The sequence below is a fragment of the Nymphalis io genome, chromosome 5 (genome assembly GCF_905147045.1).
Source record: "Nymphalis io chromosome 5, ilAglIoxx1.1, whole genome shotgun sequence".
NCBI classification, from domain to species: Eukaryota; Metazoa; Arthropoda; class Insecta; order Lepidoptera; family Nymphalidae; genus Nymphalis; species Nymphalis io.
This window is the reverse complement of record NC_065892.1, coordinates 3,641,368-3,668,774: the sequence shown is the minus strand read 5'-3', so window position 1 is coordinate 3,668,774 and position 27,407 is coordinate 3,641,368. Positions and strand designations below refer to the sequence as shown.

The window sequence follows — 27,407 nt, the reverse complement described above, 5'->3', positions numbered from 1 at the left end:
GATCAATTACGTTGACGATTTTAATAAATATATAGAAATCATAATTAAATGTGGAATAGTGACAAAAATGCTGCAAGCTTGCTCTTGGATTTGCAAATCCGAAACTCTGGGTTAAAATGTACTTGAGCTGGTTTTTATAAGTAGAGGCGAAAATATGGGTGTATATTTTAGAAATGTTTTTGTGCTTATTATTTTCAGGTTCAAGTGTTATTGAATTTGTGACTTGAAACGCATTCGATGATCAAAAATATAATTACAAATAAGAGACAAATGTATACGTCGCTTGAGGGTATTTAATATTTCAATTGTTTAACATTGTTTTTTTCCTAAAACACTCAATTCAACAATACGGATCAAAATAACAATTTATCTTTAACATTAAACAAAAACAAACCAATAATTTTTACACGTAGATATATTTCATAATAAAAATATTTGTTTCTCTCATAAAGCGATTCTCGTTGAAATTAAATTTTACACAAAAAAGCGAACACGAAATGTCGTTATTCCGAACGCAAGCGGAATTCTGGGGAAATTTATAGAAAACATAATTGGTTTGGTATCGGGCGAGTGGCCTATTTCGGTAATGGACGTGGCCGCGCTTGATTTCGGACGTATTTGAGCCGATTTTTGTGCAATTTACCCTTTTACTAGAGGATTACGTCGACAAAATTTTAGATCCATTCGTCTAGCCCGGAACTTAGCGACATATTATGAAAGAAACAGCCAGAATTGTGAAAGAAAAGGCAATGATCAAGTTTTGGAACGTTGCAAAATGGGAGAAAAGATTTGCGTGTTGAATGAATACTAGCAAGATGCCCGAAGGTGAAGAGGCTTCACATGAATACAATTGATCCCCATACGTCCAATATTTTGTACAAAAATGATAATCTATAGTTATTATTAAATGTTGTATAGATACTCAGTCTGATACAAAGAAAAAAATAAACTCGCACTGACCGTGTAAGTTAATATTTCTTAAAGTCCTTAATATAATGTCGGTCGCAACCACATACCATGAGGTGGCCCATTTGCTCATCTGCCTTTTTATTGTAAATAAAATAAGCAACTTTTTTATATATGATAAGAATGTTTATAAAAATAGAAAATAATAAAACTAAGCTCAAAACATTTCTATATGTCTCAATTATAACTTACAAAAATATGCTTTGTTTATATTCTGTTGTATATTTTTATTGCTATACGCTGTTGTAGGATACATTTGAAACAATCACAATATTATTATTGATGATTAACTAATGTTTATTTTTGTTGTTTTATATTTATTATCTCATTCCTTTTGTGATCCTTGAAATGTATTAAAGTTAACAGCCTGTAAATGTCCCACTATGTAGCCCAGCGGCTATGGCCTCCTCTCCCTTGATGAAAAGGTTTTTGCAGTTTTTCAATACGTGTTGGTGGAATACACATGTGACAACATTTTACAGAAATTAGACACATGCAGGTTTCCTCGCGATGTTTTTCTTCACCGTCAAGCACGAGATGAATTATAATCACAAATTAAGCACATGATTCTGTGGTGCTTGCCCGAGTTTGAACCCACGATGGTTAAGATTTCTTCTACGCGTTCTTATCTCGGCTTTTGAAATGTATAATTTACTAATATTATTTATTTAGTGTAAGAAGCATCAACGTTCTATTTAGATATAAATAAAATAAATTAATAAAACTGTTTAATGTAGGCAACATGCCTAAAAAGATTATATCGTAGATCTACGAATATGATATCCGTATCCGTCCGTAACAGCCTGTGAATGTCCCACTGCTGGGCTAAAGGCCTCCTCTCTTCTTTTTGAGGAGAAGGTTTGGAGCTTATTCCACCACGCTGCTCCAATGCGGGTTGGTAGAATTCACATGTGGCAGAATTTCAGTGAAATTAGACACATGCAGGTTTCCTCACGATGTTTTCCTTCACCGTAAAGCACGAGATGAATTATAATCACAAATTAAGCACATGAAAATTCAGTGGTGCTTGCCCGGGTTTGAACCCACGATCATCGGTTAAGATTCACGCGTTCTTACCACAGGGCCATCTCGGAATATGATATATTTTATAGTAATTATTACTTCTCCATAATAATATATCTCCATGATAAAATAAAATGAAATGTTAAATTTTGCAAAATTAAACAATGGAACGACTTCCAATAATACTTTATGTGTTTCGTTTTAAAATGGACAGCTTAAACGGTTTATGGAGAGGCCGTTAAAAAGTTTCAAGAACATGTTAAGTGAATGATAATGGTAGCCAAGCACCGTTATGAAATATTTGAGAAATACAGAAATATTTTGAGTTTCATTCTATCGTTTTGTATTGTTATAAGCATTTTACTTAAAAGTGTTGATTTTTTTATTCACAATTAGAAGGCAGATGAGTAAGTAGGTCAGGTCACGAGTGACATTATACTTTGGGACTTTAAGAAATTTATTTATTTATTTTTACAGAAATGATTGTACAGTTATTACTTATTACTAAAGTAAAGCCACATAGGATTACAATTTTATAATACGAAGCTATAGAAGAAAAAAAAAATAAAAGTTGAGACATACTATAAGCATTAATATTTAGAGCAACAAATAACATTCTTGCTTAACATTAATACGAGAAAATCGTATGCGTGCGTGTGCGTGTTTGTGTGTGGTTATTTGCTTTATTTATTACGTTGATTTTGAATTATTTCTCATTTCAATTGCATTTTCATTTTTTATATTTTAACAAATATTAACTATTTCTTATCCTGCCAGTGCGAGTTTATTGCCTTGTCTTAGAGTTGTTAATTTGGCATTTTTACTGAAACATAGAGATTTAGATTATAAAAAAACTAAAAAGTCACAATGTTATTATAATTTGCTCATTTCAGTTTTGCCTTTAGTTTCTTTACCTCCGATCTACCAAATAGATTTATTATCCTCTCAATACTGAGCCAAAGGTTGGTTTGAAAGATATCTCTTAATGGGATAAGTTCGCTTTATATATTTGTTTGTTTTTATTTCGTAAAGTTTACTCTTTGTATTATCATTTGTGTTCAATGAAAAGAATTACAACAACAGCCGAACCTGTATTTTTAAAATAGACAATATTAACGAATTCACCGGCACATTTTTTGATTCATAAATCATTTTCAACGTAGTTTATTACGTTTACATAGACAATATACATTCCAAAACTAGCCAAATTAGTAGAATAGCTGTTGTAAATACATTAAACAAGTTTTATGATGTTAGGTTATGATTTAGCTAAGCAAATTGGTGATATTTCGAAATCGTCATTATAAATAATTGGACTAATTTTGCATAATGGCAACACATTTGTGTGATACGCGGTCGCATTGAGCCCAGTATTGCTGAAACATTATGTATTTTTGTTCATTTGAATTGAATGAAAATTGATATTCTTTTTTTAAAATTGTTTTTAATGTATTGAATTTGGAATAGTTACGAAAATAGAGAATATCGAACCTGTTTAATTTCACCTCTTTTGATGGGATACCGGTGCGTTATTGAGATTCAGTAACAGCCTGTGAATGTCCCACTGCTGGGCTAAGGCCTCCTCTCCCTTTTTGAGGAGAAGGTTTGGAGCTTATTCCACCACGCTGCTCCAATGCGGGTTGGTGAAATACACGTGGCAGAATTTCGATGAAATTAGACACATGCAGGTTTCCTCACGATGTTTTCATTCACCGAAAAGCACGAGATGAATAATAAACAGAAATTAAGCACATGAGAATTCAGAGGTGCTTGCCCGGGTTTGAACCCACGTTCATCGGTTGAGATTCGTGCGATCTTACCACTGGGCTATCTCGACTCATTTATTTATACAAGGCTAATTAGCTAGGATGTTTAACCCTATAAGTAATTACTGATACGTTTATAGACACCAACCATCCCGATCTTTTTTACATATTTTTTTGATATTATTGTTTTAAAATTTGTTTTTAATGTATTGAATTTGGAATAGTTACGAAAATAGAGAAATTAGAATGAAAATTGAAATAGAAAATAGGTATGGTTGGCGTTCTATAGGGGAAGCTTTCGTCCAGCAGTGGACGGCAAAAGGCTGAAGAAAATAAATATATATAGACGCGCATGTAGGTGTATGACAAGCTGATCACTAGACAGCTTGCTAAGCTCCGTCAGTTAAGAAATCTTTCTTATAACCATTTACTTGACTCATACGACATAATTAGCCTTCTCGAGACCTTCAGATCAAACTGTAAAATTGTTTTTTTTTTATTAATTAACTGTAACTTACTAACAAACACTTAATACTTTCTAAGTATAGATTATCACCTCAGTACACAATTAAGTATAAATCGTGCGCCCGTCTGTCTTCTAATTGCATTAAAGCACAGGCGACGCTTGATGTAATGTAATTGTTTGTGGTCTGCACGTGGAATTGTGGAGTCCGATTATGAGCGTAAACTAACAAGCGATAACGGGAATTAATTTTCTATTCATAACCGTTGATTTTTTTATTAGTATTTCATAATTGCAAACATTTTGATGGAATGGCTCAATCGATGTTTTTTTGTTTAACATTATCAACTTTGGTAAAAAAATACTATAAGTTTTTTAAATTTGAATTAAATGCTTATTTATTATTTAAGTTGGAATTAAAAAAAATATATGAATATTAATTGGACAAATTTCTCGGAACATATTCTATGTCTAATATGTTTTTTTTTCTAATGATATTAGTGATATCTTATAGACCTATAGACTGATTAAATACAATAGGAGACAACATATGTTATGTTATGTCTGTTACATTAAGCAGCGCGGTAAACACTATTTCCTCGATTGAAAGGAATTTTCTTTCCAGCTTCTATTATGCCCCTTACAAACAAATCAAGTTATTTTTAATTTAATCTTGTTGATAATTTTAACAATCCTTGAGTAATAACTAGAATTTTACTAACTATTTTCTTTCTTTTTTTTTAAATATCTACGGGCTTAACGGCTGAGATTAAAAAGTTATAGATATTAATATGGATGCTTTTTCATGCCATAAATTGCACCTCAGTAATCCGCTACAAGCTAGTAAAAAAGTTCATATATGAAAAGTGGGAAAAAAGCTATAATCCGCTTGCACTCGGCACGCGAAAATGGTACTAATATACGTCCGCTGATGGCGGTAAAAGAAAAATACGGCTCTCGGACAAATGTTTTTGTAAGCTACGCGAGCGAAATTGATTGCTGGTTTGCGGACTTTTATCTTAGCTCAGTAAATACTGCTGAAATTGTACTGTAAAGTGGATGACGATTCCGAAAATATATCTATTTTCGGACACTTTGTACATTTCGATTGTAATAATTAATCGTTTTCATTATTTAGTGGTGAGACGCGATAGTGATAATAAATTAAATAGAATATTTATTCTATGGTAGTTCTTAGTTATACAAATTATTATCATTAAGACGTATAATATTATATGTAATTTTATATAAAAAAAATATATATATTATTCTTAACGTGCGTTTGTTTTTTAGACAAAAATATTACACAGTGGTTTTGATTTTTATCATATTTGAGTCAGAATCAGATATAGTTACATTTATTCTAATATTAAAAAAATAATAAAATTGTTTGATCAATATTTAATACAATCTAATCGATTTTCTGTTTGTTTCAGATACAATAGCTTTAAGAGACGTGCAGTTAATAGCACCATCTGCCGTCCGACTCGGGGACACAGTGCTGTTGGGTTGTAAATGGGCTCTTGAAAGCAACGAGACGCTGTATAGCGTTAAGTGGTACAGAGGAAGACAAGAATTCTTCAGTTACCTTCCAAAGGAATATCCTTTTACGAGAATCTTCGCACAGCCTGGAATTGATGTCGATGTAAGTGTTAACAATACAATTATCCGTACTATTATTTTTTGTATTATAAATACGAAAAGTATGACGTATACTTTGATTTGTTTAGTATTTATATACTATATAATTTATTTTAACGAATTACTCATCTCGGCTTCGGACGTTTAGATCTATATACAATATATCGTAATATGCCAGTTAAGCTACAAATCGGCGTGGTTTTTTTCTGACATCTTCAACAATCATATTTCAGCCAATTCAGACAAAACTTTTATTAATTATATACCTCAAACTTCCTTATGAATCACTACATCCATCGATGAAAACCGTATGAAACACCGTATGGTCGTTTTTGAGTTTATCGCATTCACACAGACAGCCGCGGCGGTGGAACTTTTTTTTTATAATATGTTGGTAGTGATAAAATAAATGTACACCCGTTTCTAAAGTTACTTTTAAAAAAGTATTTTGCGACACTACACAATAGCATACGCTTTTATTGTAATTGAAATTTAAGAAAAAAATTGAAGTTTTTCAACTTAATTTTTTTTTTAATTTTGAACTTATCTAAAGATATCGTGAAAAGTGTAAAGTCAAGTAGACCATTGTTTTTAAAGTCTATTTTAACAAATTATTCTGTTTAGTGTCGTATAAATGTACATTTACTATACGACGTCCCTAACAGATTTGAAAGGTGTCCACCATACTGTAAACTACTCAAATACATACATATATTTATTACATATATAGGTATATTGTTTCTCCGCAACATCGTTCGTTATTAATATTGGTGTCACAATGAACATTTGATATGAGAATCAAAAATACTTGCTCTAATTTTTATAGCAGAATTGATTTGATATTCATTCAATGTTTTTAATTAAAAATATAAATTATTTTAATATTTGATTTTCTTATAAAATTTGTGGCTGTCACGAGACTCCAGGCTGTGGAAAATGTAAACGATGTGGAAGTCGCAGGTTCAATCCTGGTGCCTTGAGCTATTGTCATCCCCACTCCTAGCACAAGTTGGATTGCTATTCTTTGTAAAAAAATACAATATGAAGCGAAGTAAATAAAAACAGTTTCCTTATGAAAAAAAACGTATATAATTATTATGATAGATTAGTATATATAGCACTCATTTACATAGAATACACGCCACGCACACATCAGGCCCTGGAAAGAAGCGGATGATGGAAAAGGAGAACGCCGTACCGTTTGCCGTAACGGCATACGATTCGGTCTTACTCCTTGTGATGTTTTTCCTTTTTTTTAATAAAAGAAAATGTTTGATTCAAAGCAGCAAATGGTAGGGCACTTCAATTTAATCATTGCCTTTTATAAGAATCCTCAGCTTCCAATTCAATTGGACTCATGAATATTTGAAAGCACCTTAGAGTATACCTTTTCGTTACTAAATAATATTTATACACAGTATCTTTGAAGTTTCTTTACATTTGACGGAATTATTGGATTTGCTCACAATATTGCTCTCGAGTTAATTTTGAGTTTTGAGAGCAGTTTTATATCGTGAAAATATTATATTTCAGAAATGAATACGTATTTAGGTGTGAGGTTATTTAATTAACGATTGAGATTGATAATGTATAAATATTTATTTAATTTTGTAAGTATTTGATGCATAATGTAGTTAAATTGTGGATTTAGTGCAAGTTTGTAGTGCAAGTTATAAATAGATGTGTGCTACACACACGTACAACTAATATAGTTAATTGTTTCATTTGTTTGATTTTTGTGTATATTTTATTTCTTATCAGAATTAGTATAAACGTCAAACTGAGATTAATAACTTTATAAATAATGAGATTTTTAATATTAGACCACTTTATAATATTAATATAATGATTAAGATACGATCTCTATTCGTAATAAAAAAAAACATGAATTGATAACCTCAATAATTTAAGGAGTCAACATAAAATGAATTATACTTTACCCACGATTAACCCAATCTACCAAATTTAGTCCGATATATCTTCTATCTCCATACCCCATAAAATAAGTTAGGTAACAATTTTATTGTTTTGGATAGATAGGGCTTATCCATAAGCTTTGATATAATTTTACTGTTATTGAAATTTTGATACCATTTTGAATAATATTTATAAAAAAATCTTTCAAATAAAACAATTTAAACTTTGATTTTAATAAATAATATGGAGGTAACGTAAATAAACATACTTTCCTTTACTCTTTTATGTATATGCATATCTTTAATATGCTAATATTTGATCTATTTTACTAAATCTATGAACAAAATAAATAAATACAAACAAATTCATTATTAGATATTGCTACATTTTTTTGTAGTTGTTTGTATTTTGTTTTGATCTAAATAAAATGCCAAGTTTTAATAGCCGAATAAATGGTGATCTCACCCACGTTAAACCTTAACAAGGAAATCTGCCATCTCCATAATTCCTAGTTACGTAATCCAACTTGAAAAAGTTCCCATCGCGTTTCCCATAAATTTTCTCTTACCAGCTTCGAAAAGTTTTTATGAAAATTCGACAAGAACTGGGTCCTTCATTAAAAATATCTGGAATCTAGAAAGTGGATACTTGGCGTTATAATACAATTTGAAAAATTATTATCTCAGCCTTCCTAACTTAGGAGTTCGCTTCACTGTTTTAAAGTATCTTGGGTTGGCCAGTGGGGGTGGAGTTTATAAGATAGGGTAAATATGCTTGCATCATACTTTAGGACTACGAATATTGAGAGCTGACTGAACTCAGCTGTTTTATAAAAGCCTTTTATATTATAAAACTATAACTGCTACTAAAGTTTGTTTCACTGAAAATTTTACAAATTTATTTTGCGAAAATTGTATAGGGAAATTTATACGTTTAAAAAAACTTGCAAGGTATTCAATTTTAACACGTCATAGAATAACAAAAAATCTCTAAGTAGATTATATATTTTTATGTAGCTTTTTTATTTGGATTGAATTTGAACCGATTTCATTGTTCGTTTTTCAAATATACGTAACGACAGAAGCCCGCACGAGAATTAAATACACAACTACATATTATATATTTAAGCAACAAAATGCTGCAAATCTGAATATACTACTGATTTGACAAAATTTGTATTAGACTTTTAAAATTTAACTCATTCAACGTATGTATTTTTCGACAACCGCTAACTAACTTTTATGACTTAAATGATTTAAGATTGCGGCAATAATACGTCTTTAATTCATGGATTAATTAATTTTCATCGATGTTCGAAATTTAAAAGTGACTTTCGTGGAACGATCGGGTTGTTAAAAATTTGTTATCATTGATATCCCAATTTATGTACACATCCCTTTTTGCAAGAAGTCTTAATCATATGTATCTTCATTTATTTTTAGCATGCGCAATAATATAAATTGATAGCATAACTTACAGTTGTAGAATATTAAATTAACTCAATGCAAACAAAGTCAAAAGAGACAACCCATTCAAAAGTCTAATATAAATTCAATTTATGCACTCTTTTGTTTAAAGAATAAATGAAATAAGCGAATTAAATTACCATGTTGTACGTCATTTCTCAGAGTGGGCTCGATTTTTATTGTAATTTCTTGACTTCTTTAGCTGCAATTCTTTTGATGCACTACCAATTCGTTGGCCCGTTGGCGATATTGATAGTGACCCAGTGAGAGAACTCCAGGGTTGCAGAATCGACTCCTGCTCCGAGTATCGGTGCATTATTTTTTTATTTATGTAGGCTAACAAATAATTGCTTACACTAATTCATGTATATAATATACTTATATTTTTTGTGACAGTATCTCACCAACTTAAAGGTAAAACTTCACATTCAAAAAAAAAAATATTAAAAATTAATTATAACAATTAAAAAATATTATTTTACTGATATTTTGTACTGTTTGTGTATTCTTGAATAGCCGTTTTTAATATTTTTATTTGCCTTCGAATGTCGAAAATTCATTTTAATATTAAATAAACATACCCGTAATATAATTATGTATATATTGATGCTGCTTTCACGGTTTTGTCTGCTTAGAACATTATTATAATAATAACGAATTAATTTATTTGTAAACTCTTGTAATCAATATCAACATTAATTACAACAACACGGCGAGTACAACGAAATTGACAAAAAATACAATTCATCACGGTTATTAATATAAGAAAGAAATAGTAGTGGCCCGAGTATCTCCCTAGAGGTACTACAGCTTCGTTAAAATTAATGTTAAAACCAACTCATTGTTTAAGATAACTAATAGAAAACTTCGCTGTCTTTTTAGGTAGCTTGTTATCCATGTAAGTGAAGGTTTATAGATTGAAATAAAAAACTTGGTCTTTGTTAGCATTGATCACCGGTAGCAATGGTTTGATTTATCTAAATGGACGAAAAACATATAAAAATATTTCATTTTAAAGTAATAATATACAATAAAATTTTATTTTTAGGAAGTGGTTGGTACCTTTCCAATATTTGATACAGTACATAGCTTAATTTAAGTGATTTGAATTAAAAGATTAAATTTTATTATCCAAAATATTTTTGGTCTTTAGAGTACGGGAAGCTTATCGTCATTGCCTTAGCAATCAACTATACATCTTCGATATATTATCCGTGAACTCGAAAAAGTAATTAATCATTTCATAATTTTCAACGTTGATTTCTGGGCCAATACAATATCTTTGGATAGTTGATGAGCGTACTAGTTCGATAATAAACTTTACTTAATAAAAAATAAATAATAGTTACTATTTCAGATTCTATTTCTTTCAATTATTTCGATACTTACTGGAAATAAAAAAATAACTACGAGCTCCATGTGAGCTTGTGTGTAATATGTGATATTCATATTATTTAAATGCAGTTCTAGATTTATCAGTTCAATTTTGATAAACAATAACACCAATCTATAACTTCAGGTCATTACCCTCGACCATGGTTGGCAGTATTTATGACAAATAAATAGAAACATATTTGAAATCTCGATATTTACGGTATCAGCCTGTAAATGTCCCACTGGGCTAAGGCCTCCTCTCCCTTTTTAAGAAGAAGATTTGGAGCTTATTCCACCATGCTGCTTCAATTTGCGTTGGCGGTATACACATGTGGCAGAATTTCAGTGAAATTAGACACATGCAGGTTTCCTCAAAATGTTTTCCTTCACCGAAAAGCTCAAGATATATATATTATAATCACAAATTAAGCACATGAAAAACTTCAGTGGTGCTTGCCCGGGTTTGAACCCACGATCATCGGTTAAGATTCACGAGTACCACTGAACCATCTCGGCTTTTCTCGATATTTGTAACATGGTATTTAATTTTATATTACGAATATTATTAAAAATAGTATACAAAAAATATTTTTGACCTATGAACGTATTTTTTAAATAGCCTGAGGAATCATCATGTTCTAAAACTTCTAATTCTAATTCTAAAACTGGAAAAATAGCAAATAAGATAGGACCACCTGTCCGCACAAAAATTCATAATAACGAGTAATATTCAGAGATTGTGAAGTCGATTCCTTTTACGATTGCAGTAGTGCAGAATAACCGTCCCATTTCAACCCGAGGGTTTCGTGTGAGCCCACTAAGGTTACTTTTATAATCGCGTCTAACAAGGGCTATTAAGTTTTATCACCAGGATGGTCGCATTGGAACCAATCCTTTCGCACTAACTCTATGAAATCAAAGACTTTCTTCGTCGTCTTTTTAATATTAATATTTAATTCAATATACAAGTTTATAACAAATAAATTATGAAGTTCGATTTATATTGTGAATAGGTGGTATCCAGTTAGGCCAAGGGTTGCCATTAAAACTGGTTATAACGTTGCTTTTATTGTAAAATGATTTCTCACTGAAACTGTGGTTCCACATATCTTCAATTTGCTTCTGATCAGGTTAGTTTAAGACCAAAGCTAATTAGTATTTGTGCAAATTACATAATAAAAATAGAGTGAGGATTTTTAGAAGAGAGATTATAAATGATAGCAATGCTTTCCAAATAAAAGGTTTATCCTAAGTATATGATGCTGTTATGTTTCAGAATTTTCGGGAAAAAGAAAATGTTACTTGTTTTATGACTATAGCTTATTATTTTGCGTACAGGTTTTAGGTGGTTTTTTATGACTGATACAACTAAATATAGCGTCGTAAATTTTTTACATGGGTGATTTTGTAAGAAGTATTAGCGGGCTTAGGGTTCCGTAACTAAGGTAATAAGTACAGTAACAGCCTGTTAATGTCCCAATGCTGGGCTAAAGCCTCCTCTCCCTTTTGAGGAGAAGGTTGTGGAGCTTATTCCACCACGCTGCTCCAATGCGGGTTGGTAGAATACACATGTGGCAGAATTTCAATGAAATTAGACACATGCAGGTTTCCTCACGATGTTTTCCTTCACCGTTAAGCACGAGATGAATTATAATCACAAATTAAGCACATGAAAATACAGTGGTGCTTGCCCGGTTTGAACCCACGATCATCGGATAAGATTCACGCGTTCTAACCACTGGGCCATCTCGGCTAATAAGTACGCTTATAGTTATATTTGTATGTCTACCCCATAGTAAAAGTCGATCAAATCATATTATTTAGTTAGGTCAAGTTATAACTGTTCACAAACTTCGCGAAATGCTATTCTGGTCTCTGGGCGACTAATGAACTAGTGCTAATTAAAATTTCGTACTTTATTTTAAAGCAGCAATATTTATTCATAATGATAAAATATAATGTATCTCATCCTGATGAATTTCTGTCACGTAGCTTTTCGCAATAAGGAGTAGCTAACAGTTCAGTACATATTGTAACGCACAGGTGTGAACGTAAAGATGCACTCTCTATTCCCTCAGTCTTATAACTCGATAGGATGGTAATGGAATGGTTGCTATAGAGAGAAATATGACAAAAATACCTAATAATATATTACTGGCCGGACCAAGGTTGACTCCCAATCTCAATATATAATAATAAATAAATAATATTTTCAAAATACTTTCTTTTGAATTGTTTTGTATTCACTGTTTTAGGGCAGTTATTTATGACAACATAGGTAGTGATAAATTAGTTAGTCTCAGAGCTTTTATTAGACTTGGTGGTAAAACTATATCAGATGTCAACTTACTATTAAGGTTTTATTTGAGAAATATATAATAAATATACTAAAATTATTTTAAAGTATAATCATTATACTTTTACACTAAAAACATGGGGCGCAGTAAGAATTCAATATTTGTATATATGTAGCGCAGTATTATTTAAATAACAAAGGTTAATTATAAAATTGCAGTATAATAGCTTTGGAATTTAAAAAAAAAATACCAAATGAGACAAAAAATGTAGAAGCATTCGTGTTAGCATTTTTAGGACATTCAGTTAGATTCATTAGCTTCGGGTTGGTCTGATATGGCTGAAGAGAGAACGCAGAGACAAGAGAAACGTAGCGTGATGGTTACTTTATTATTATATTGATATAATCAAAGCAGTCTCGAGTAGCGCTACTTTGTAAGAACAAAATCGAAACTTACCGCAGAAATCTGCCGTGAAATACCAGAAAGTGTTATGCGACATTGATCATAATAATTATAACATTTCTAGAATATACGTCTCAATATCACCATAAGTTGATTGTCAACATTTGTGTAATGAAGTGAGTTCTTACAGAATAGCATTTTTTTATAGAACAGAAAGGCGGACGAGCATATGGGTCACCTGATGGTAAGTGGTCATCAACGCCCATATACATTGGCACTGTAAGAAATGTTAACCATCGCTTACATCACCAATGCCCCACCAACCTTGGAAACTAAGATGTTATGCCCCTTGTGCCTGTAATTACAATGGCTCACTCACCCTGCAAACCGGAACACAACAATATCAAGTACTGTTGTTTTGCGGTAGAATATCTGATGAGTGGGTGGTACCTACCCAGACGAGCTTGACCATAACTCTACCATCAGTAAAAGTTGAAAAAGTAAAATCAAAGAAAAATATAAAATTTAACGAAGAGATAGCTCATTATAATATTTAAATATTAAGGATGGTATAATGGTTGGAAAAGAGTTTTGACGCTTGCGTGAAGAAAGGCAAAAAGCATATTTTTGGATCGGAAGTATGTAGTAGTTAAGTAAGACCATATATGTCCCTCCCTGTGCTAGACAGAGGGACTATCTACTCCTATTTAAGAGATAGGTTGGAGTTTATTTCACCACGTCTCCAAGCTAGAGATATAACTATAACCGACATCTGTAAGATTCCAATGAAAGTCAGCGTTAGAACCCATACTTGGTGATATAAGCTTCTAGGTTTTCGACAATTATTTATGCCGGTTAAGCTGATTGTTTGTCTTACATGTGACTCGAAATTGCTATGTAGTTCAAAACTAACCAATTTATTTTAAGTTACTGATGTTTTAATTATTATTTAATTCATTAATGTATCTATCCTTTCGTTAGAAGTAGGTGTCTAAAAAAGATTATTAATTAATTATTTCGTCTGCTTCTACTTATCGTTAAATATATATCTTATGAATAAATACGATTACAATTTTATTCATCACACTCATTTAATTTCTTCTCGCATACCGTAGAAATATCAATATATTTAAATTGAACCCCGAACTCGGCCTGATAGCAACCGTATACAGTAAACACAGCTTTATCGGTCGTTAACGTACTTTTCATGTTTTATTGTGGGCCCATTGTTAGAAAGATTCACTTTACGACCGACACTAAAAATCTTCCCATTTTATACATTTGATTATACAAAAACATTATAAGACATTGCTTGTAAAGCAAGAAATATATTTATGTTAGTAATTATAATATTATATAATTACCTCGTTAGTCTAGTCACTTTGTAAGCTTTATAAGGAGTTATTGAGATCCTGGGTTTAATCACTGGGTCATCATAGTCCGCCAATCGCAATATACCGCAGAACATCCCCACCAAAGTTGTGTCAATGGTCCCCGTTATTTTCTTTCCATATACAATCCCATCCCATCAACTTTTTCAGGTCGTGATTAGACAGTCGGGCCATTAAAAAGTTATTCGGTTTGCTGATAAGAAAATCTTAGTAGCTTGGAAGTGCTGAAACACCTGTTGTGTCAGATTTCCGTCCCATCGGATTATGAGGGTACAGTTATATTTGCGCACACATAAGTTCACAAATTATATTATAATAGCACGGCAGCGTAATTATTGCCAGTTACCAGACGCCGAGCGATTATTGAGAATTTTTCTACAAAGCAAGTACAAGATATAAGAAGTTAAGTTGAATCGTATTAAAAAAATAGTATTATATTTTAATTAATATAAATTAAACCAGAACTTTTTGTAGTGCATAATATAACAGAGCAAATGGCATGGAATATGTAAATCTAAGTTTCGTTTATCTCTACCCGTTCTTCTATTGGAATAGATTATATAGTACATGATTTATGCTTTAGCCATTATCCGTAGTCTTGTTAGTAATATTAACATAAAAATACTTATTAATTTACTAAAGTTCTGCTGAAGTTGAAAATAGGTTGAGAAGTCGTTACAAAAGTAAAAATCGTAGTTCATTTAGAATCACCTGTTTTTGTCAGATTTAATTTGTTTTTGTGAAAATATCTAAAGTTGTTTTTGTTGCTAATTGTATTAATAAATTTGTGAAATAGAATGGTATTTGTGTCCGATAAATAATAATACTACACAACTTTGTTTTATATTTTGTTATATATAACAAGAATTATTTTTATTTATTGTTGTTTTTGAAGTCTGAGGTGACTTTACTTTACTTTATACTTTACTGTATATCACAAAAAGAAAAAAAATACAAAACGTGGATACAGCCTAAATTAAAGTAGCATACAATTTTGGCGAACTTATTGCTACATAGCGATCTCTTCCAGGCAAATAACGGTGTAAGAAACAAATCATAGGATATGAGGTAGATGGTGCTGTAATAATAAATAAAATAACATTAATCTATAATTAAAACTAACTAATAAATAAATCATCTCGTAATTTTTTATATTATAGTATAATTATTTAGTGTAATAATATAACAATTACATTTTATACAACCATATATTTTTATATTTAGTAATCCAGAGACTTTAAATGTGAACAAATAGCAATAACATATGTACGTGTAAACCTTACCTTACTAGAGTACAATGTAAATCATCCTAACAGGTGTAGGCACTTTCGGATACACGCGCTACGAATTAATAGAATGTCGCCGTTCTCATACGTTGCTCATATATATACAGCCAATGTAAATATTTTTTTACTAAAAATAACATATTTTTAAATAAGATATAATTGCCATATTTAAAAAAAATCTAGCTTATATAAGACAAGCTGAATACGTAGGCGTAAAATTTGGCAAAAGATACCCGTCCCATTGTTGTAATATAAAAAAATTGTTATAAAAAAAACTTTTCTGAGTTTTAGCCTTCTCAACTCAGTAGTTTTTGTTTTGTATTAATAGTACGTAAAAACGATTTTTTAAGTATTTTTTTTTTTTTTTATAGAATAGGAAGGCGGACGAGCATATGGGCCACCTGATGGTAAGTGGTCACCAACGCTCTTAGACATTGGCATTGTAAGAAATGTCAACCATCGCTTACATATCCAATGCGCCACCAACCTTGGGAACTAAGATTTTATATCCCTTGTGCCTGTAATTACACTGGCTCACTCACCCTTCAAACCGGAACACAACAATATCAAGTATTGCTGTTTTGCGGTAGAATATCTGATGAGTGGGTGGTACCTACCCAGACGAGCTTGCACAAAGCTCTACCACCAGTATATATTATGCATGAGACCATGAGGACCATGATAATGTACTTGGTTAAAGGGCTTTGTGCAAGCCCGTTGGGGCAATACTTAGTGTTGTTGCGTTCCGGTTTGAAGAATGAGTGAGCCAGTGTAACTACAGGTACAAGAGAGATTAAATCTTCATTCCCAAAGTTGATGGCGCATTAGTGATGTAAGGAATGGTTCGTCATCGGCAATGTCTATGGGCGGTGATCATTTAACATCAGGTGGCCCATTCGCCCGTCCTCCTACCTATAACATATATAAAAAAAACTAATTTTAACACAATAATTTATAAATACAATCATGCTACCCACCCTTATAAGTGGATAAACGTAATGTAATGGGAGCTATTTTTAGGGTTCTATTGTTAGGGATGAAAACTTTTCATTTAGTTTAATTCCGTAATGGCGTGAGATAATCTCGGGTCTGTGGGCCTCCACTAATATTTATCTTGGGAAGTGTTCCCCGCTTTAATTCTATGTAATACATACTTGTTGATTTCAAATAGGCTTTATTCAGTCTTGTAATATATATTTTTACTAGTTTTATATCATATATATACCCAAATATTTCGGTTTAATAAAATTTTAATTTTATTTCATTTTAAAAATGAAATGTGTATTAAAAGAACTCTACGTAACAATATAGTATTTCTGGTGAATCTATTTGCGTCAGATACATTTTACACTTTAATTCTGTTTTTTCGTATTATTTATATCGTAATCGTAATTATATTGACTAACTTCTGCGTTAATCTAAGGGTCTATTGGGTCAAAATAAGGCGACACACGTTTATATTTATATTTTCTTTAAACATAGATATATATAAATTTTTGACGGTATCGTTGATCTAGTGGCGAGGTGGACGTCCTGGGTTTAAAATCCAGGTCGGGCCCAAAAAGTTATAGGGTTTTTCTCTCGAAAATTCTCAATAGCAGCCCGGAGTCTGAAAGTTGATAGTGTGTTCCCGTGCCTCGGAAATCACGTAAACCGTTCTGCGCCTACACTCTTTCCGGTCGTTTCGGATTGCCGTCCTATCGGATTATGAGAGTTAGGGAATATAGAGTGCACCAGTGTTTGCGCACACGCTTGTGCACTGTAATATGTCCTGTGCTATTGGCTAATCTCTCTTGAGGTTGACCGCTTTTTTTTTAATTAACCTTTGTGACTCCATACATTTAAAGTCACTACAAGTCTAACTACAACTTATTGAGCTGGTATTTTGAACGTATTGATTCATTAATTATATGACCACATATATATTGTTTTTATCTTAAAATGTTAAATACATATTATATATATTTTATATTTAGATAAGGTGTTGTTTGTTAAGTTTATTTGTACAAATGTCTATATTAAAAACGCAAAATTATACAAAAAATAATTATAACTAATTATTAAATACAAGCGAAACTCAAACGCCCAGTATTTATAGTAATAGTAGTAGTTATTCGCCGTAAAAAGGCGGAAGTTCTTTAAACAAACAGCGACCTTCACATTTACTAACATAACGTTATATAACATAAAAACGATACAAAACAAACTCATTTCATTCGAAATCCAAGTCGTTTGGATTCAGATAGAAACGATCAGAATACCTTCATTGCAAAGTTATTGTCTGTTTATTAGAACCGCCCCATTACGATACAAAAACGGCAGTAACATCTGATGGGTTTATTTTGATGGGAACCCCTTGTATACTGAAATTAGTTTTTTTTTATACCGCTGTCTATAAGGCTACTCATGGGTGAACGTGACGTCATACTCCTTTACGATCCATACTAACTGTTTTTTGTGAAGGGCTGAGGATAAGTGACTGAAATTTCACTGGCTCACTTATCCTCCAAACCGGATCACAACAATATAATCTAACACAAAATTTATCAATACTTTGTAATGCGCAAATAATTTTAAATATGCTGATATATATGAACAATATTTAAAAAGAACAAAGACATACTACTATACTACTTTTTTATAATATTATAATATATTAATTAAAATTTGCTGTTAAGCTTACGCAGTGATGCATCACCCCGCATCTTTTTTGCTTAAAAACGATTAAGACAGTAAAAATGGTTTGATAATCATTTGTGTCGTGTCGGATTGGCGTAAATAATGAGTGCACTTGTGTTTGCACACACATTTCTTCTTTCTATACTTATTTAATTACGTGGGGTTGGCACAACATGTATTTTTGTTCCATTCTTATCTGTCAATCATCATCTCAGTACTTACATCTCATCATCTTTCATACACATATCCATTTTTATGCAATCCTACGTCTCCTATGCCCTGTCTATATGCAATATAACATGTCCTGCGTAGTTGGCTAATCTCTCTTGAGATTAGACGCAGTGACATAAATCGGTCAGGAGGATATCATTGAATTACCCGCAGATGAAGTATTAAATAATTATATAATTCGTCAACTCGTTAAATAGTCTAGAAATCTTTTTATACCGAAACTATTAAAGATTTTATTGTGATTATAATTTATGTGTATATTAAATGTGTCAACTTGACATTATAAATTAATTTTAGAACTCAGCTGTGGTAATATAAAAACACGACAATTATCTTTTTCTGTATTAGTAGACGTGAAGGGAGGCATGAACGCATTGCGAAAGAAAAATACCTTTGCCACGTCTGCATTACTCTTAGTGTTTATAATAATAATACGTTATCTTAATAATATATTTCGACATTTGTTGGTAAATGTAGATATTTCCATATAACCTAAAATTTTATATGCAAAGTTAAAATAGATATAACGCGACACATTATCTGATACCTCAACCATCGACGAACACTTGACACCAGACTATATTGAATAATGTTCAACGTCCGCAATTTGGCCACGGTTACTTCCTCTCTAGTGGCCACTTATCGTCCACGAACTCGAATGGCCGATATGAATAAACAAGTTCAAATATAGAACCTGTCTTTATCGATATTTGCTTTATAATCTGTTTTCAGATTGATTCGTGAAAACAAAATTACTAAAAAGTAAACTAAATAATATTTCCTTTAATATTTATTTTTTAACATAGAACACTTTTTGTTAATATTTATTTTGGATTATAATCTGCGATTAGACTACCAAAATACGGGGAAGATTAAATTCACAGAATTTTAAATATAGAATGCATTTATATTATAGTCTCATATGTGAGTAATAATAATTGAAAATACTTAGTAATGTCAATACCAAAACTTTTTTTTTTCGCAACTTTTTGGTTTAAAATATTCAGTAAATTCATCGAATCGAATAATTTTCAAAATGCACTTAATACTATAAATAAAAATAATTTATTGAAACTACTGTTCCAAATTCGACCATAATTAATTTTTGAGCTTGAATATTACCGTAGTTCTTTAACAAATCATTGCATAGAAGTGTAAGCTGCCAGCGGGTAAATACGTCATTTTCAATTGATGTCTTAAATCTTAAATTAAAATGTGTAATTTTTATATTCATTGGCCACAATATCTGCTCTGCCCAACAGTTTGACCATAGACTATTATGTGTTTGACATTGGCGGTATGGACATAAACAATATTATTATTTTATTTAATATAATTTGTAACACATATTATATACAAATTTTAGTTTATTATCCTTTCCATATAAACTTTAACATGCCAAATCTGACACGCTGTGTGCGCAATATGCTTGAAAAGGGGCACAAAGTTTTGCTCTTCACGTATTAATAAATAGACAACGAAGTAGAAAATGTAATTTAGAAATTATATCACCCCTGCATTAAATTTGCCTCTCCGCGTTCACAGATAATAATTATTATTTAAAACTTGAAGCGTAATAGGAAACTGCAGTTTGGGGTCGTGACAGCTTCAACGTCAGTTGATTGTTATTGAGTGCAGTGATATGGAAATCCAAATTTTATAGGCGAATGGAAGGAGATGAAGTGAATACTTATACAGTATGCCTTAATGTTATAATGATTTTGCCTGTAGCTTTATAAACACAACACGTATAACAATCATAATTAATTATAGACATAAAATAGTACTAGGGACGCAGGTTGTAGCAAGCGACCGATTCTACAAATCTATAACAATGACAATACGTTCCCGATTCAATTCCAACCTTACTTGAATAATATATTATATATTTATTCCGATCGGAACCGAACCGATATGATCTGGTGGTGGTCTTGATATTGTTGTGTTCCGGCTTAAAGGGTGAGTGAGCCAGTGTAATTACAGGCATATGAGACATAACATCTTAGTTCCCAAGGTTGGTGGCGCATTGGCTATGTAAGTGATGGTTAACATTTCCTACAACGTCAATATCTATGGACGTTGGTGACCACTTACCGTCAGGTATATGCTCGTAACTTAATTGCGATAAAATGACAATTTTCTAGTAGAATTGCCCCTAGTAAGCTTAAGGCAGACGTTATATCTGAATTTATTAAAAAGAAAATTTCAACATTGATTTTTATTTTATACTAGACAATATTTCTCGTTCTCGTTTTTATTAGTTTGGACTGACAGTATTGTTGACAGTCGATTGTCTGCTTTTGCTGTTTACACATTATGCTATGCTTACATTATTGTAATACATACTTTTAAAAGGCAAAATCATGGTTATGTACGTTTTTTAACATTATAATTATAATGATACGAAATAAAAAAAAATATTGATTATTGCAGTCACGGGTTTCAACTAGTCGAAACAGTTATTGTACGGCTCCCCTAAAAACAATATAATGTGTAAATACGGCTGCATTCATAACAAAATGTATTCAGAGTATAAATCAAAAGCAATTTTATAAAGACTACATACTCATTACAGTTGAATGAAAACACATACACACTATTCAAGAGACAGCAGGCACATAATTAAGAATAATGAAGGCCTCATTAACCTATTTAATAATCTTGATGATCCTATTCAAAACATACAATGCAGTGAGACACCGATTAGTGTGTGTTTGCCTTAATATATTGGTTCTGCAAGTGTGCGCCTACCTTAAGCACTCATGTTTCAACTGTTCGAAGTGATTGATGACGAAAAATTCCAGTTTTTAGTGGCAATTTATTTTATATATTAATTATTTTTTTTCGAACATTATTTGGGAGATTACTTTGATTTATAGCGGCCCACAGTCAATTGCGTTAATGACGTAAATAAAACTAGCGAATATCCTTAACAAAGAAACATTAATTATTGTTTTATTTATTATTATTAAAACTGATTGTGTTTGCCGAGATGGTTCTGCGAGTGGAATACGTAAATTATGTCCGAAGATCGCAGGATTAAGCCCAGACAAGCACCAATCATGTGCTTAATCTTATATATAAAAAACTCATTAAAAAAAACGAAAAGGTTGGTGAAATACTAAAAGAGCAAACATTATCGGTATACCGTTTTTCATCAGTAAGTACAACAATTTGGCGTATTTGTGTGTATGTGTGTGTTACAGTGAACAATGCCAGCAAGGGGACCCATTTGGGCCATCGAACGAATAAAGGAACAAACTTGCGAAATAGAAGATTAATAAGAACAGACGAACAAATTCAATAAGATAACGAAAAAGTACGTGTGTGCATTTCGAAATTGCGTGCATCTCAATAACAAGAGGTACGAGCGGAATGAAATCAACAACGACAATTAGAACGGAGACAAGCGCGCCGATACGTAGTTAACACACGAGAGCAAATGACCGACAACACCAACAAATAAATCGAGCATTTACATCCGCTTCGTTCCTTCGTCTCGTATTCGAGTACGAGCCAGATATTGAATATTCTGGTCATCCGAAAGTGCTCATTTGTGCTATGGTTAAAGAATGTACTCATTGTCATTCGCTGAAATTCAAACATGAGTCAGCCGGGATGTGTTGCGTCATCAGGAAAAGTGCAACTACCAGAAATTGAGACAACACCATTGAACAGCTTGCTCATCGGCACGGATCCGGATTCAAACCTGTTCCTGAAGCCCATTAGCGCAAGAAAAAATATCGCAAAGTACTTCGTTCCTGACGGGGGTCCCCCGACTGCAATTTTTTTTTTGTTATCATTTTAATTTATACGGGACTTATATCGTGTCTTCATCGCAACTTTATGATAGAAAGTCGAGAAATTGAAACTGCAGCAAGTTTAAAAAATGCAACCTTGAAAAATAAGCTAATAAATCATATAAATAAATACAAGTATTTAGATATTATTTACATTCAACTTTTAACTATTTTTACTGTTTTCTATTTACATGCATTACAGGAAAAATCATAGTGAAATCATAATATATTCAGCATCGAAAAAACTATTGAAAGAAAAAAAAGCAAAACCAACTTCAAGGTGCAAAAAAATACCAAAAACAAACGCTCATTGTCTACAAAAACTAGTGCAGAATCAAAAAAAAAAGTACTGCAATATGAAACATTGAATCATGCCAGGTATGATATGTATGAGCGCATATCAATGGCAATAATTCTTTTAATTTGTCGCTTAAATAATTATATTTATGTGCGCATATCACCATCTATCGGCAACAATTTTCAAATATTGATCTTTTTGTTTTAAGTTATCATTTGAATGATTTTATTTTATAAATGTGTAAACACGAAATTTTTATTCCAATAGTTATTGGAAAATATTAGACCATTATTTAGCAAGCTATTCATTAATTTATAGTAGACTCTGTTTTGATTGTTTGAACCATTTAAAGACATTTTTGATGTTTAATTTATTGTTAAAAGGTTTAATTTACTTTGAAAATATTTATATAATTTGAGTAAAATAAATCATATCGAGTTATGTAAAATAAAATATTTATTTTAAATAATAAATAATATAATAAATTATATCAAGAATTACTTTGCAGTAGTTCAATTTGTAAGTTTTAATAAAAACTGTTAGTTGCTAATAATGCGAAGGTCGATTTGAATCGATTGGAAGGCAAGAATAAGATGCGGTTGCATCATTGGTATTAAATAAGGACGGTTCTGTGTAATTGTCAAAAAATATATTTAGTAAAGATGTTTTTTATATATAACTTATAATTCGCTTCTCAGTATTTAATTTTGGATTTTGAAATTACTATTTTCCCAAAATGTTAAAATTTATGAATTTAAATGCTTACTGAATATTTTTGAATTAAAAAATAACATAAAATAAACTAAGAAAGAGTTGAATAAATATACTTTTTGGTTTGACAAAATACAGCAATGTAATAAAATGAATAAAAATCGTGTTAAAAACACGTTTTGAAAAAATATCGCAAATGACTTCGTTTCTGACCCTGACCGCATAATATATTTTTTTTATTATTTAAAACTTTAAGTCGCTACATAAAAATTCAGCGGTCGCGGTCCCTTTCGAATTTTAATGTTCAATTAAACTATATGCTTAATTTAAATTATTATCCCAGGAGTTACGGCGAAATTAAAATTCACGCGCAAGAAAATATATGATGGTGGTGGCCAACGATGTGTCGGCGATGTAGCCGGCGCAAAAAAAATTGTATGCTCCATTCGTATGTACCATGTTCATTGCATATTTTACCGCCAAACAGCAATATTTAGTATTGTCGTGTTTTGGTTTAAAGGGCGAAAGAGCCAGTGTAACTACAAACACAAGAGACATAACAATTTAGTTCCCAAGTTTGGTGGCGCATTAGCGCTGTAAGGGATGGTTAATATTTTTTATAGTGCCAATGTCTGTGACCACTTAACATCAAATGGCCAATTTGCCCGTCTAGCTATAACATAAAAACAATGAAGTAGCAATGCGAAATGATGTACCACGCGTACATAATGTCGTAAGAGTACCGTCTAAATGCATTCGGTACCTTTGTAACGTAATAGAACATCAGATCTCTAATTGAGCCAAGACGACTCTACCTGACTGCCAATTAGTTTAGATTACAAGCCCACATACAATGTGATGCCCTTTTCTAATACACGTGGGCTCAACGTTAATTACTTTTATCTTTTAAACAAATTAATTTTAAATTCTGTATGCGACCCTCTGTGATAAATAAATAAATTTCTGTTATGTTTTAATTGTTGAAAAAGCTATTACAATTATTTAAATTCTGCGTTTACATTTGACTTTCATTAGTAAATTAGGCCGAATCCAGTGGTTAGAAGTCACGGATCTTAAGGGATGGTCGCGGATCGATGGATCAATCCCGGGCAAGCATCACAAAATTTTTATCTGTTCTTATGTTCGGCAGTATAGGGGGATTATATTTCTTACTTAATATTATATTTATGTTGTATATATTTGTTTAAGATTAAAATACACTGTTTTTTCGATCAAAATTTGATTGTTCTAGATGGCGCTGCAACACATTAACTCCTACGCAAAACATATATGTATGTCTATATAACATTGGTACTATAATCTAATACATTAGAAAGACGCCGGGTTTTAATAATTTTTAAAATACAATATTACAACATCAAAGTATGGTATCAAGGAAAAACTATGATATTTAAATTAAATTAAAATTTTTATTTTCAGCAAAATCAAATCAATTAGGTAGGAGTTTGATATTCTACACTAACCTTGAAAGTACTTTATATATAACAGGAGTACTATAATTAATATATCATCGATATAAACCGAAAGTTTAATTACAAGCGTCGCAACATTGTGATCCCCCCGTAGCAGCGTGTGAATGTCCCACTGTTGGGCTCCCTTTTTTGGTTTAGAGCTTATTCCACCACGCTGCTCCAGTGCGGGTTGGTGGAATAACATTGTGACAATTAAGAATATTTAACATTGATATTATAAAAAAATACTTTTGCTTTTTATTTTTACAAATGCTAAAAATAAGAAATAGCAGTTCAAGGATCTTTGATGCAAATAGAAATAAAGGTTTAGACATGGATAGATAAGATGGTTCGTAGTGGCTTGGCAAGCGTTTTAAATGGATTTATGTGCATTCCCATTATGTGATATAACTTAGTTTTCTTCTTATATAACTTAGGAAAGGTAGACAATGGAAACTACAAATATTATTTAAATGTAAATCTATTTAAAATTTAATAACACGACAGCTTCACGTTTGTTCTTGAATTAATATTAAGCAAGTTTTGCATACGTGTTTATCGATACCTTTGTCACGAACAAAATTGAAAAAATATCTGTGATTCTTCACAAGAAATCTTGAATATAGAATTTTTACAAGCTTTTATTTAACTTGCAATGTCTGTAATATTTGTTTGCTTATGTTAATTTCATATCATATGTTAATTTTACATTACATGAGGTTCAGTTCCAATGGCGTTTTTATGGTAAGCATGACCTGATTCTAACCCAGGCTCCAGACGATGCTACTCCTCAACCATAGATTAGTCGACATACATACAATTTTTGAAAATTTTCGTCTCAAGAAATATTTTTACTATTAATGTATATATTGATATAAACGAAGTTCGCATATATTAGCTCTATTACGTGTTAATAATATTTACGACATTGAACAAAAAAGGTTAATACTTTCACATTGAGGATTACAAGTCGACTGCGACGATTCGTGTAAGCACACTAAAAGTAACAAATGAACGAATATTACCCGAAAATAGAAAAATACCTTTCGCTTTTCTTATTCCTCGAACGAACCGAGACCATTTCTCTTTGCCAGTGAATCTATTTCCAAATATACCTAAGCGCGAACGACATAGTTGATAGTCAGAATGAGTAAAACATTGACTGGTTGGGGTTCGGTGCCAAATCACCAGCCATCAGTTCAGTATTGTACTGTTTATTTTGTTTGGAAAAAGTGTGCATTCGAATTAATATCGGATGCGATGTTTTATTTCTATCGATTTGAAAATCGAATTAGTAATAAATAAACGTTGTTTACTTTAGATTTATTTTTTCAAACGTTTAGTTATTTTAATTTATTTGAAATAAAATATTATTATTATTTATTTATAAAATGAAACTACATTTTGAGAACATTTAAAGTAAATTGAAAGGATTTTTTTCTTATAATTGATATCGCTATTATTGTTTCATTTGATATTATAATATTCTTAAAAATATTTTGTAGATAGATTAAAAAACCAAAGGATTAAAAATTCGAATTCAGAATATAAAGTATCGATATTCACCCTTAAGTAAAGGAATCTAAAAATATATTTATGAAAAGCGAACACTTAAGATGACGGGAATAATAGAGGCGATGTCGTTGGAAATTAGAATGCGGCTTGGTAAACAAGAAAGGAATTTTATTTTCCAATAGCTGATCAATAAAAAAGTAGGACGCGGGTTAATGCTGGCCAATGAAGCTAGGAGAAAAAAGAGATTAATTACGAGTTGTTGAAAATGGTGAAAACAATTATACCACTTCAGCGTAAATGTCTTTGAAGTCTTTAACCGTCAGCAAAACAGGATTTTATCAATGTGAAACTTTTGTTTTGGTTCAAAAGATACTAAAAAAATTCTGACGAAAATGGGAACTTTATTTTATTATGAAATTATGATATTATTTTCATTTTGTATTTATAAATAAAGGTAACTGGTGTGATGTATATTAAAAGTAATAATTTGTTTTGTATATATATCTTTTAATACAGCTATGTAATTTGATAAAACGATTTTATTATTTAAAAATTGAATGCTTTAACAAAATTACATAAAAAGAGGATTTCTGTGTAAATTGTACTAACATCGAGTAATGATCGCTTTGGGCGATACTAATTATATTAATAAATAAAGAATGAAAAAAATGTAAAAAACACAAACGGGATACAGCTTTATATACTAGTG

At 31.3% G+C, this 27,407-nt stretch overlaps 1 protein-coding gene across 1 annotated transcript in view; it reads left to right on the top strand.

Moving 5' to 3' along the window:
* LOC126768532 (uncharacterized) overlaps window positions 1–27,407 on the top strand; it is a 286,006-nt gene that overhangs the window by 114,948 nt on the left and 143,651 nt on the right. Inside the window, exon 3 of the mRNA XM_050486706.1 lies at window positions 5,655–5,863. Coding sequence (XP_050342663.1) covers window positions 5,655–5,863 — 209 coding nt within the window. The remainder of the gene's footprint in view (window positions 1–5,654; window positions 5,864–27,407) is intronic.